At 44.0% G+C, this 12,162-nt stretch overlaps 1 protein-coding gene across 5 annotated transcripts in view; it reads right to left on the bottom strand.

Annotated features, from left to right (window-relative positions):
* vps13d (vacuolar protein sorting 13 homolog D) overlaps positions 1 to 12,162 on the bottom strand; it is a 61,304-nt gene that overhangs the window by 36,061 nt on the left and 13,081 nt on the right. For 4 of the 5 annotated variants that reach the window (XM_053482081.1, XM_053482077.1, XM_053482078.1 and 1 more), the window contains 12 exons: positions 11,951 to 12,130; positions 11,733 to 11,863; positions 11,512 to 11,644; positions 9,201 to 11,390; positions 8,795 to 8,946; positions 7,617 to 8,696; positions 7,432 to 7,522; positions 7,224 to 7,350; positions 6,968 to 7,148; positions 6,524 to 6,748; positions 640 to 799; positions 320 to 533 (listed from right to left, as the gene is read on the bottom strand). In XM_053482081.1, the coding sequence (XP_053338056.1) occupies positions 320 to 533; positions 640 to 799; positions 6,524 to 6,748; positions 6,968 to 7,148; positions 7,224 to 7,350; positions 7,432 to 7,522; positions 7,617 to 8,696; positions 8,795 to 8,946; positions 9,201 to 11,390; positions 11,512 to 11,644; positions 11,733 to 11,863; positions 11,951 to 12,130 (4,864 nt within the window). The remainder of the gene's footprint in view (positions 1 to 319; positions 534 to 639; positions 800 to 6,523; positions 6,749 to 6,967; positions 7,149 to 7,223; positions 7,351 to 7,431; positions 7,523 to 7,616; positions 8,697 to 8,794; positions 8,947 to 9,200; positions 11,391 to 11,511; positions 11,645 to 11,732; positions 11,864 to 11,950; positions 12,131 to 12,162) is intronic. The other variant, XM_053482079.1, reaches the window with a different exon arrangement.

Below are 12,162 nucleotides of genomic sequence, written 5' to 3'. Positions count from 1 at the left end.
TTTGACGCAACACCAGCAAATAAGACAAAGAGCTCATTTCATGTACCTAAGTGTATCTAAAATATTCTGCTCGTTACAAGATGGTTATCTAAGAATAATGTGTTTTGAGTCATCCATATGAGTATAAAGCATTTTGATGTCATTTAAATTGTCTTTTTCTTTCTCCACAGGGTTTCTATACTACATTACTTATCCCTTGTGATAATAGAAGCAAACCAGACCATTAATGAGCAGATTTCTATTTGCTTTTTGAAACCATAAGAGCAGACCTAATATAATTGGGATCAGGGATTCCAAAAACAATCAACTGCACTCTTACCTGTCCAGGTTGCGCTCCACTTTAAGTTTAAGGCGGCAACGTTCCTTCAGCAGGCTGCCTCCTGACCTGCGCACTGAATACGAGGGGAAAACCAGATCTGTGTCTAGGCGCTTCACTCCACTGTCCCATGACTCGCAGGGCAGCCGCTCTGCAGCAAATAAATCCATCTCCTGCAGATCCACAGAAATGCAGTCCAGCAGACAAACGTGATCCTCTACAAGGGAAAAAAAAAACATGCATAGCTTATCTAGCACATCATACAACGAGAGTGTGGAATGTTAAATTCATGCCATAGACACAAAAAGTTTACAGATATTAACCTGGACTTAAAAGCGCATCTGTGTCAGAGCTGTGTCCCGTGACTGGCTGAGGTCTGCCTAAGGTAAAGCCAGAGGTGGTGGTACTGGAGGCTTTGACTTTGTCTGCTGACACCTCTTCACTTACTTTCCCAGATGTAGGCTGTGCATTCTTCACACGGTCCTTTGGGAAACACAAAAGCATTAAAACTAAATTTACAGTGGGCAATTTTTTTTTTTAGAGTATTGAATGCAGAAATATGAAACCACAAGGAGTTGTTTGTGAAATCACACCCCAAAAAAAAAAAATCACACCTTATAATCTTGTTTAGAGGTCTCAGTCTCCGGTGCTGAAGTGACCCCAGTTCTGCTCCCGACACACCTCATTCAGCTAACCAGCCGAGTTAGAGTGGATGTGGTAGAACATGGGGTACTCCAGAACCATGAGGATGAGTGAAAAAAAATTATCTGCACTCTGGCTGAAGAATTTATTTTAAATAAGTTTTCAGAAAAGACAAATACTGTTGATTGTTGAACCTTTTTCCTAATAAATGTTGCAATACTGGCCCTTGAGAATCCTTAAAAACTTAAATTTTACAGCTAATAGATGACCTTTTAACCTTTTCTGTCAGTGATGAATCCATGTCTTATCACCGGTAATGTTTTTCTTTAAGAAACTTTCAGCTTCCTTCAATGATCGCTGTTTTACTTTTAACTGCGCCTTTGAAAGTTGGTTGGTTTGGTTTGTTTGGTTGGTTTGTTAGTTTGCCAGCCTTTGTGGCTGAATAAAGATGTCTTCAGCCAGGACAAGAAAAAAGCATGATATCCCATATGTCATGTGTTGTCCCTTGTTTGTCTCCCTCAGAGAACAGAGGTTCCCTTTCAGTCAATTTACTCCGAACAACACATATTGTATCGGATATCACGCCCTCTCGTGTCCTGGCTGAAGCCACCTTTATTCACGCCGTAAAGGCAGGCAAACCTGTGGTGACGTAGGTGTAGCCCCGTCTACACCTATAAACCATCGTCGCCATTGTTGACCCTCAGTTCTTACACTCTTCACCTCGCTGTGAACACCTTTTCCTTTTTTTTGGTGAGTCGTCTACCCTGCAAAGCGCTGACTTTTAAGTTCACTGTCAGTCGGAACATTAGCGACATCTCAGTTCACTTGGCTTCTGTTTAGCTGTGCTAACAGTGCTAGCTGGCATGAGTATGGAAGCTAATGTGGCAAAGTAGAGGTCCGCTGTTCGCCCCTGTCCTCAGGAGTGCAGCTTCTCCTTGCACGAGAAGGACCAGCACGAAGCGTGCCCCGTCTGTCTGGGAATTCTCCATGCTAGGAGAGCGCTAGCTGAGCCCGAGTCATGTGCGCTTTGTCGCCAGCTCCGGCGTTCAACCCTGGAAAGACAGGTTACGTTCGTGGAAAGAATCCTGGGGAGAAATACAGTCGCTCAGCAAGACCCCCTCCTTTTTGAATTAGCAGTCCCAGCTTCGCCTGTGTCTGCTGACGAGGAATTTTCATCAGAAGTCCCCGCACTTAGCTGGGCGGACCAGATGGAGTATCTCGAGGGGCTGGAGGACCGTGAGCTCTCCTACAGCGCTGGCCAGCAGCCGGGCACCGAGCAGCATGCTTTCGAGGATGATGACGTGCTCGACATCAGCCTAGAAATGCATGGCTTGTCGGAGGACGAGCATGAAATTTTGTCGCCCGCTCAGAGCTCCGCTGCTACTGCGTTAGCCGCTCGGGACGACACTTCATTTTTTGCTCTCTACCGCCGAGCAGCCGAGAAGCTGGAGGTGGAGTGACCCTCCCCGCAGCCGTCTCAAAATCCGTCAAGGTTCGCGGGATTTTTTTCTTTTTCCTGAACCGACAACCGCTAAAAACTATGTTTCCCGACTTTGTCGGCGAGTTTACGTCGTCATGGAGCAAGCCGCTGTCAATCCGTGTATCAGTGCCCGGTTACGGACAGTATTTGGAATTAAACGGAGCTGAGAAAGCAGGACTAGTTATCTCACCACCAATGGAGCCATCTTTGGCTGCTTATTTGGCACCCTCGCATAATCATGGAGTGTTTGGCCCTACTGTCCTTCCGTCCAAACACTGTAGATTCTCCTCTGCCCAGCTGAAGAAGATTTACCGCGCTCAAGCCCGTTCTGTGCGCTGCTTAACGAGGTCAGGACCACGACAGACTACATTTTGCGTATGTCTCGTTGTGCAGTCTTTCCCTCGGGAGAGGGATGGTGAGCGCAGTGGTAGCACAAAGGCATTTATGGCTCACGCTCTCTGACATTCCAGATAGAGACAGGGCCGTCTACTTGGATGAACCGCTGTCTGCTGAGGGTTCGGCCAGAACAAAGTGGTGTCAACTGATGCCTCCCTCAGCAGCTGGGGCGCTCTGTGCGACGGCTCCGCGGTCAGGGGGGCGTGGTCACAGGAACAACGCAGGCTTCACATCAACTATTTGGAGCTGATAGCAGTGTTTTCAGCCCTGAAACATTTTCGTCTGACTCTGACAGGCCATCATGTTCTGATCAGGACAGACAATACAACAGTGGTGTCATATATAAACAAACAAGGGGGGACTCGTTCACTTCCTCTGCTGTCACTCAGGGCCACTCGAATTCCAGGGCACCTGAATCTAGGGGGCGGACCTTCTATCCAGAGGGGGCCCGCTTGTGAGGGAATGGAGGTTACACCCATGGGTGGTAGCTCAGATCTGGAAGCGCTTCGGCAGGGCAGCAGTGGATCTTTTTGCATCCAAAGAGAATGCTCACTGCCCACTATTTTTCTCCATAACAGATCCTAATGCCCCACTGGGGATAGATGCACTGGCACACTCATGGCCCCCAGCTCTATTGTATGCTTTCCCTCCAGTAGAACTGATTCTGCCTGTCACAGAGAGGGTGCGTCAGCAGGGTCTGTCCCTAATCCTGGTGGCACCTCATTGGCCGGCGAAGTTGTGGTATGCAGAGATAGTCAGCCTGCTAGCAGCAGAACCATGGAAACTTCCTCTCCTCAGGGACCTTCTGTCTCAGGCATGGGGAGAGGTAGTGCACCCACATCCCGAGCTGTGGAACTTGCACGCTTACCTGTTGAAAGGGCCAATCTGTTAGAAAAAGGGCTTCCCCCGAATGTGGTTGAGACAATTCAAAGTGCTCGGGCCTCGTCAACTAGAGGTTTATATGCTTACAAGTGGCAAGCATTTGAGCAATGGTGTCAAGAACGTAATGCTCTTCTATTTCAGTGCTCCATGGTGGAGATTTTGTCTTTTCTACAAGAACTATTAGGGAAAGGCCTTTTCTTCTCTTTTATGAAAGTATACTTGGCGGCTATATCAGCCTGTCATGTTGGTTTTGACGGAGTGTCACCAGGGGCTCATCCGCTGGCAGTACGATTTTTAAAAGGAGTGCGATGTCTGCGACCCACTGCAAGGTCCAGTCTTCAGTCTTGGGATGTTAGTGCTTTAGGCCCTCTGTGGTCCTCCTTTTGAGCCAGTTGAGTCTATAGATATGAAAATTTAGCGTCTGCTAAACGAGTGGGTGATCTCCACGCTTTGTCCGTGCATCCATCTTGTACGCATTTTGCTGCTAATGGGTTAAAGGTTACTCTGCGGCCAAACGTATGTACCAAAGGTCGTCTCCACTGATTATAGCTCTATGGTCTTTGACCTTTATAGCTTTTGTCCTTCTCCTTTTGCTTTAGCTATGGCAACATCATGGGCGCTGTTCAAAGGAACGTCCGTGGGTGATATTTGCGCGGCAGCCAGTTGGTCCTCACCACACACTTTTGTCCGGTTCTACCGACTTGATATAACGGCCCATTCGGTGGCTCATTGTGTCCTCTCTGTGGGGTCCATGATGCAGTAGAGTAGCTATCAGGGTTCTTGTGGCTAACTTTGGTAGATGCTCGGCGGGGCGTGAATATATGTCCCATACAATATGTGTTGTACCGAGTGAATTGACTGAAAGGGAACGAATGGTTATGACTATAACCTCTGTTCCCTGAAGGAGAGGAACGAGGTACAACACATTGCTGCCCCGCCTCATAGTTACGCTCGGCGAAGAGGGTCAACCGTGGCGACGATGGTTTATAGGTGTAGGCGGGGCCACACCTACGTCACCACAGGTTTGCCTGCCTTTACAGCGTGAATAAAGGTGGCTTCAGCCAGGACACAAGAGGGCGTGATATCCCATATAATATGTGTTGTACCTCGTTCCTCTTCTTCAGGGAACAGAGGTTATAGTCCTAACCATTCGTTATAATCATAACCATTCCGTTTCTTTAATGCTTGAAATGATTTCTAGGTCACTACATGGCTTAACAAACAAAAAACGTTCCCCTGAAACTGGACTGAAAATGAGAGCCAAAAACTTTATCAGTAAAATTGAAGAATTATTAATCAAGACTTTATTCAAAGTACAAGAAAATCTGGCTCTTTGGAAAATAAAAATATGAAGAAGCAAGGCTCTTTCAGGAAACTTCCACCTTCCTTAAAGTATAGGTCCAAATTTTGTTTGCAAATATCCAAACGCTTCTGTTATGCTTTTCCATGGGTTTTTTGGCACCAGGTACACGCTCACACCGGAACAAAAAAATAAATAAATAAATAATCACTGCATGCTGCTCTTCTTTCCCACAAATCCCAAATAGGCCATCCATTTTTGCTCGCACACAGTTAATAATAAACTGATGTTCACACCTGCACAGAAGTGACTAAAAAGACAGTAGCCTTGAACGCAACCCACTGATGAGACCAACAGAAGTTTTAATATAGCCAAAGTGCGGATAATTTTTGACTCAACCTGTAACTCAGAGCAAAAAACAAAACACCTGATTCTATGATGCTTGTGCCCCAAAAAGCTGCTTCCAGACTTCACACAGTGCTCAGAGAAGTGTATTAAAATTAAAAAAGCAAATTAGTACATGCTATCCAAGGAGTAAAAAAATACACACTGCAAAGCAAACATGCCAAAACCTAATATCACCAATGACAAATACCTTATAGTGGCACGGGTCCTTGTATGAATAAGCATGCAAAATTAAATTCTTAAGAAACAAAATTATGACATAGTGAATGTTTGTATATAAAGAATACTTTTATGATGTTAATAAATATAAACTGATAAACAAACTAAATAAAAAATGCATGAGAGATACACAAACACAAATTTCACCCACCACTCATTTAAAGCTTGCACAATACCCTGTATTAGTAGTCATGCACAGAAAGATGGGGCTGAATCTATGAAGCATTTTTTCCTGCAAATGGCTGTGATGACAAAAAAAAAAGCACAAAACCCCCACCTTATAAACGATTCTTCTATTGAATCTTGCAGAAGAAAAATGCTACATAAATGCAACATGTGCTGAGTGGTAGCATTGGCAGGCGTGTGTGTATATACTGCCTGGCCAAAGAAGGTGCACACACTAATATTTCATTCTAACACTTTTAGCTGTGATTACAGCACACAGCATGGCCTAGCCGTTCAATTAAGTCACATGATGTTCTGAATTTTATTGCCACATAACGTTGCAGAGCCTGGTGTTTCCAAATATGTATGTGTGCCCTGCGATGGACTGGCGCTCCGTGTAGAGCGTAGCCTACCTTGTACCCCAAGGACCCCAAGTACCCTGGGATAGGCTTGAGGCCCCCCGCAACCCTGTATACGAATAAAACGGTATAGACGAACATCAAGTGTTTAAGTGATCTCCATTTATGATTTTTTTCCGGAGGTTGACAGTACAGCGCTATCTTTTAAGGTTTTGAAGGGTTCTCAACCCAGTTCCAGTAACTACAAACCATCTTGTTTTTTCTTTGTTTGATACAGCCCAATGATTTAACCTTTCTAAAATGGCGACCTTTTTTTTGGCCAGGCAGTGCAGATAATCAGGACAGGTAGCAGGACTCACCAGAGATGGGAAAAAGGTATGTGCCATGGTAAGTTTTTCTACCTTGTCTTTGAGAGAAAAAGTGCCATGGGCGCCTGCAGACAGGAAGCTGTTGCGCACTTTGAGCTGGCCTAAGTTGGCCACTATAAGGCGTTTTGAGTGGGAGCTTTCTGGAATCAGGAGAACCGGAGCCCCTGCCTCAATATCCAAGAGCACACGTGGGGCTCGCTGTGAACACTCACGCACCTACAGTGCCAGAGACAATTAACAATATCAATATACAGATGACATTTAAACACTCTTTCAGTTTCAATTACAAAGTCAAAAGTCACAGTGACAGAATGTCATTTTGGCAGACACAGTAACCTAGGTCAAAAAGTATAAAAGAGGTTAAGGACCGTAAAAAAAACATTCCCTGGTCATAGGTTAACATAAAACAAACAAAGAAAAAAACACTATGCGTACCGCCTGACCCTCTACAGCCGCTCTCTGCCTGCCTAGAACGTCCTGTAACTGGGTGAAGTGCTGGATGAAAGCCACCACCTCAGATTGGAAACGCTGTGTGTGTACATACTGCACTGAAGCCATCTGTAGAGATATCTTCATATCACACTCTCGTATCAGCAAAGGGTCAGGTTCTCCATACCTGCACAAATAACCATGATTAGCAGCTTCTAATAGAAATTTGTACTGTGAGGTGCAGAATGCAGGCGTAAATTACTTGTGTATGTTGAAAATGAGTGCCTCTCCACCCCGTGTTGTGAAGCGTTCCCTGTACAGATCTCCATGTGGGGTCAGGTCACTTAGTGACAGACTACCCAGACGTCCGTGCAAGACAAGATCTCCTTCTAAAATAACGCAAAAATGTTACCCGCAGAAGTCAGATGAATATAACTGCTGTATGATACTAATTAAGTAGCTAAACTTACCAATCATTTTTAGGTGTGTAAACAATTTTGACACACTAGCCTTAGCAAGTTCATTGGACTTCTTATTCAACACTAAACACAAAGAATGAACCTGGGACAGAAGATAGAGTTCTTATAAAAAAAAAGGCTAAAGTTTGGTTTCCATTATACAACTGTATAATATTAATTAATACCAACTTTTGTACCTTTAGGTCCAGCTTTGTGTTAATCGTCTCCTTTGATTCATCTTCATCACTCTCAGGAAACGTGTCTGCTAAATCTAAAAACGCAGTGTTGGACAGAGGTTGTTCAGGCATCGATTGAAGAGAAGTACTAGGCACTTTCACAGCATGGTTGTTGGCTGTAGAACCAATGCCGAAGAAGTCCAGAATGACGACCCAAGTTTGCAGTGAGATGAGGACATCTAGACAGTTGAAGTCTACATCAACACTACGACTGATGCTGCTGTAGCGTGTCTTAAACTCAGGATGCCTTCGGTCCACCAGAAGCACATTGATGTGGACCAAAGAGTCATCCAAATCTGGCTTGGGGTGACAGGAGGGTGTATCACGAGAAGGCGATGGCGGAGGGGTTGTGGGGCATGCAGAGTCCTTCTTACTTTTCTGACTGGGTGCAGAAGTACTGGGGTGCCTCTGGTAAAACTGAAAGACGTTCTGTGCTTCTTCCATTTGAGCCGGCAGTGAGCGAGGCATATCTGGATATATAGCACAGGATGATGACGGGCAGGATTGGGAAAGGTATTCTTTAGGGTTGAAGGTAGATGGTTTGAGTGCACCTCTGGAAACCATGAGGTGCTTGTGCTTTGATTCAGGATTTTGCTCCAAAAGGTCTTCCATTAGCAGGGAGTGAAGGGCCAGCTGGATTGACAGTGTGTGAGGATGGTCTTTAGTGAAATCTCCTTCTAAGTCCTGGAAACGCAGACAAACCAGATCCTGAGATCCTTGGCTAAGATCTGCGCTTAGCTGCACCTGAAGCTCAGACACCTTGAAAGTCGCTCTGACCTGGGTAAAAGATGGCGGCATAACAGGAGACCTATGATCTTGGAGAGGAAGTGGGGTTGAGAGAGAGGATGATGGTAAAGATGAGGCAGGATCTCGATGGAACAACCCACCCTGCGGATTAGGGAAGCGATGTGGTTTAGTAGAGGAGGGTGTGGGGGGTGGTGGAGTTGGAGGCTGGCGAGCAGTTATTTTCTCATCCTCGATTAAAGATAGATTATCTAGAGTTTGAAGGAGCTGTTCATACACAGGTTTACAAAGAAAAACCTGAAGAAAAAAAACGGAGGAAAAACATGAAAAATGCCACAAAAATGTGAACATCATAGCAAAACAGGCCTACTGTTTGTTATTTAAGATTTTCTTACCTGCACAGCATTTACAAACTTGCCCTCAATTTTAAGTAATCCTGTACTGTGGTACAGCTCATCACTTGACTGAAAGATAAACTGTGTGCATTCGACAGCAGGAACCTTCTCAAGTGTAAACTGGATGGTGGTGTCTTTGAGGATGTGAAAGGCTGAAATAGATAATAGAAAGTAAGATAAAAAAAACATAATAAAAGATAAGAGAAAAGAACTGTCTATATCTTATTAGCAGGGTTACTGGTTGTTCTCCAGAAGAAGATAAAGCTAAATGATCAGCTACTTTATCTTGGCCAACACACAAATTTCAACAAAACTAAATGAATAATCACAACCTAAAAATAAAGCTCTTCTATTTTAGTATTGCACAGGATCACAAAGAGGAAGGGTAACTTAAATGCATTCTTACCTTTTCCACGACTTAGATACTCAAAGAAATCGTGGCGAGTAAATTGTGGCTCATCCAGACTGAACATACTCTTATGAGAAGGAGACTGACTAGAATTGGGTCCTTTCCTCAGGACTAGGTGACTTGTGTTGACAGAATACAGCCTTATATCCTTGACCTCAACTTGCAATTTGTCCCTCTCAGAGTCTTGGCCTGCAACAAAGTTCTGAATTGCAATGCTTCCAAGATGACCAACAAGTAGCTCTGGGTGACCGGGTTTCCGAGGAATAGACACAACGGGCGATTCTATACTAACGTTCAAGATGAGCTTGACCAGAAAGGAGTCCACACTTGGTTCTGTATTAAGATTACCGATATCGGTATTGTCTTCAAAGGGTTCCAGTTGGAAATTGCACTGACTCTGAGATCTACCTTTCCTGGATGGGGTCTCAAAGAGAGACACCATACCGCTGTATTCTGCTGTTTTGGTAGCCAGGACATTTGAAACCTTTGTGGCAGCAGTCTTTAGCATGGACCGAAAGTTGTCTTCTACCTCATTGGCAGAAAGACTGAGCTCCTTCAAAAACTTGGCTGAGTGATTATAGTGCAGGGATGCCATATGAAGCTCTAGAGAGCATTCTCCTTGAGATTTTTCCAAAAAGTGGAAATTTAAAGCCTCAGAAACACCTTCGACAGAGGTAGGATCTTCTAAATTTCCAATACTGACCACGGATTGACTTCTTCCACCTTCCTGAGTCAAATCTACAAGCTGAATACATCCTAGTGAGCCATTGACATCTAGTCGACTTCCCATTGATATATTGACTTTTGTCCCATTTATACTGGCTGTAGCAATTTTCATGCCCTTTTTTTCACTGCTCAAGGCAGTTCCAGTTGAAACTGTTCGCAAAAGCAGCAGATTTAACCTATGGATCTCTACAGTTAACTCTTTATTCTGGACATAGGCAGACTGATAGAGTTCCTCTTGGTCCTGTTCATTTGGCAGTGATGGCATATGCTGTGTTGTCGGAGTCCATGTGCTTTCTTCTTTAGGAAAGGACTGCTGAAGAAATTTTAGCAGCTTTACAATGGTTTCAGGGTTGAGAATAATATCCAGATTGTTGACTTGCATGCTGGTAACCTGTAGGGAACTTTCCAAATTCATTGATGGACAGTCTGAGCTGACAAACTGGTACTCCAGTTTAATAAGAGCTTCCTGATCTCTAAGAAATGAACTGTATGGTGAGAGTTTCTCAAAAGGCACATCAATGTCTGAAGTCTCGGGAGACTTCCCATCTTGTGATACTGGTGACGTAGGCTGGCTCTCTCTTAGACTGCCAGTGGGCACATCAAAACTGAGGTGCTTATGGGATGCCACAAGCAGATCAAAATCGGAGCCAAATGTCTGCAAAGTATCCACCAGGAGAAGTCCGTGGACTGTGAGGGAAACCTCAGCATCATAAGGCCGTTTCACAAAATGGGCATTTGTTCCCAACACCTTAAGGACAGATATATAGTGCCCTTCACTTTCAACACCAAGCTGCATGTAGTTGATGTTGAACTCTGCAAGGAGTAGCCTAGATTCAACAAGCACCTCACGTGTGTGTTGCTCAAGAGTCGTCACGCTCTTGGTCAGATTTTTGTCAGATTCCTGGAGTTTGCATTGACTGTCCTCCCTCTCAAAGATCTTTTCATGACGGAGCGTTAAAGGTTCAGGTGATCTAATGGTATCTCCCTTACTGTTTTCATCATAACTTGGACTACTGAGTCGAGCCAGACAGCTTCTCAATGCAGTCATCTTCTCCAGGTTGATGTGTATTTTAAGGTCTGGTAAAGTACCTGAGAGAACTGCGCCAGGAAGCTGAGGATCTGAGGTATAACGAAGTCTCTGTTCCAGCTGTAAAAGCACGTTGAATTTCTCAACAACATGGCTGGGGCCCACTTCATTCTCCTGCAGATGTTTCCAGCTGTCTTTGTAACGTCCAACCATGATTTGTAAGTCTTTAAATGATAAGGAATACTTTTCATACAGAATCCTGCCAAATGACTGAGCTCCCTCTATTGATTTAAGGCTACAGAAGTCAGAGGTCTTCTCCAGCCCTTTATACTCCGTTTCTGGTTCAGGAGGTGTTGCAGGTGGAGTCGTATATTCCTCGTCACTAAACTCATCTTCTTCTGACTGACAGTCTTTGGAGTTTGTATTTAGATCTTCTATAAGTGCAAGAAAAGAAAAATATAGTTATATATAAAGCATTGTTTTTAAAGAAGCATTTCAACAAAAAGAAAATGTAACAAAAAGTTAGTTAAATGAGCACAATTTACCACTATTCACCTTGGGAATTGGTAAGAAGAATACGTCCAAGATCAACGACCACCAGCATGGGGTCTTCAGACTGAAAATCATCAGGAAAGATAACCTGAGGTGCACATATATCCAACTTCATTGTCCACCGCTTACTATTTTCCTGCATTAAAAAAAAGAGAAACAAAATTGATTCAATTTTCAGTACTACCAGTTTCAAAGAAACCATTGCACACGCTAAAACATCTTACTATAAACTCTCCAATTAGCAGCTGGTCAATGGTCTGCCGGATTTCAGCTTTGGTCTGTATTTTCAGCTTATTGTATTGTCTCCTTACTGCATCAGCCACCCTCAACTCCAACTCTGACTGATATCCAAATCCTGGGGGACAAAAAAAAACATTAAGATATAAAAATGTGGTGAATAATAGTGAAATTTTAAACAGTGACAATGAGGGTCAACAAATACCTGATGTATGAACTCTTCCTTTATAGAAAAAGTCAGCCACTTTCTTGATCGCTTGGGGATTGTAGATGATATTGAGAGGGCTGGTATTGACCTCCAGCCTCCTCTCAAACCTGCTCCTTGTTGGATTACGCTCATAGATCATCTCAAAGACAGGTGATGTAGAGGACTCTATGTCAGAGCCTGAACAAAGTATAAATACAGACCATTTGTAA

This window comes from Clarias gariepinus, chromosome 22, assembly GCF_024256425.1.
Source record: "Clarias gariepinus isolate MV-2021 ecotype Netherlands chromosome 22, CGAR_prim_01v2, whole genome shotgun sequence".
NCBI classification, from domain to species: Eukaryota; Metazoa; Chordata; class Actinopteri; order Siluriformes; family Clariidae; genus Clarias; species Clarias gariepinus.
This window is presented reverse-complemented; position numbering and strand designations above follow the sequence as displayed.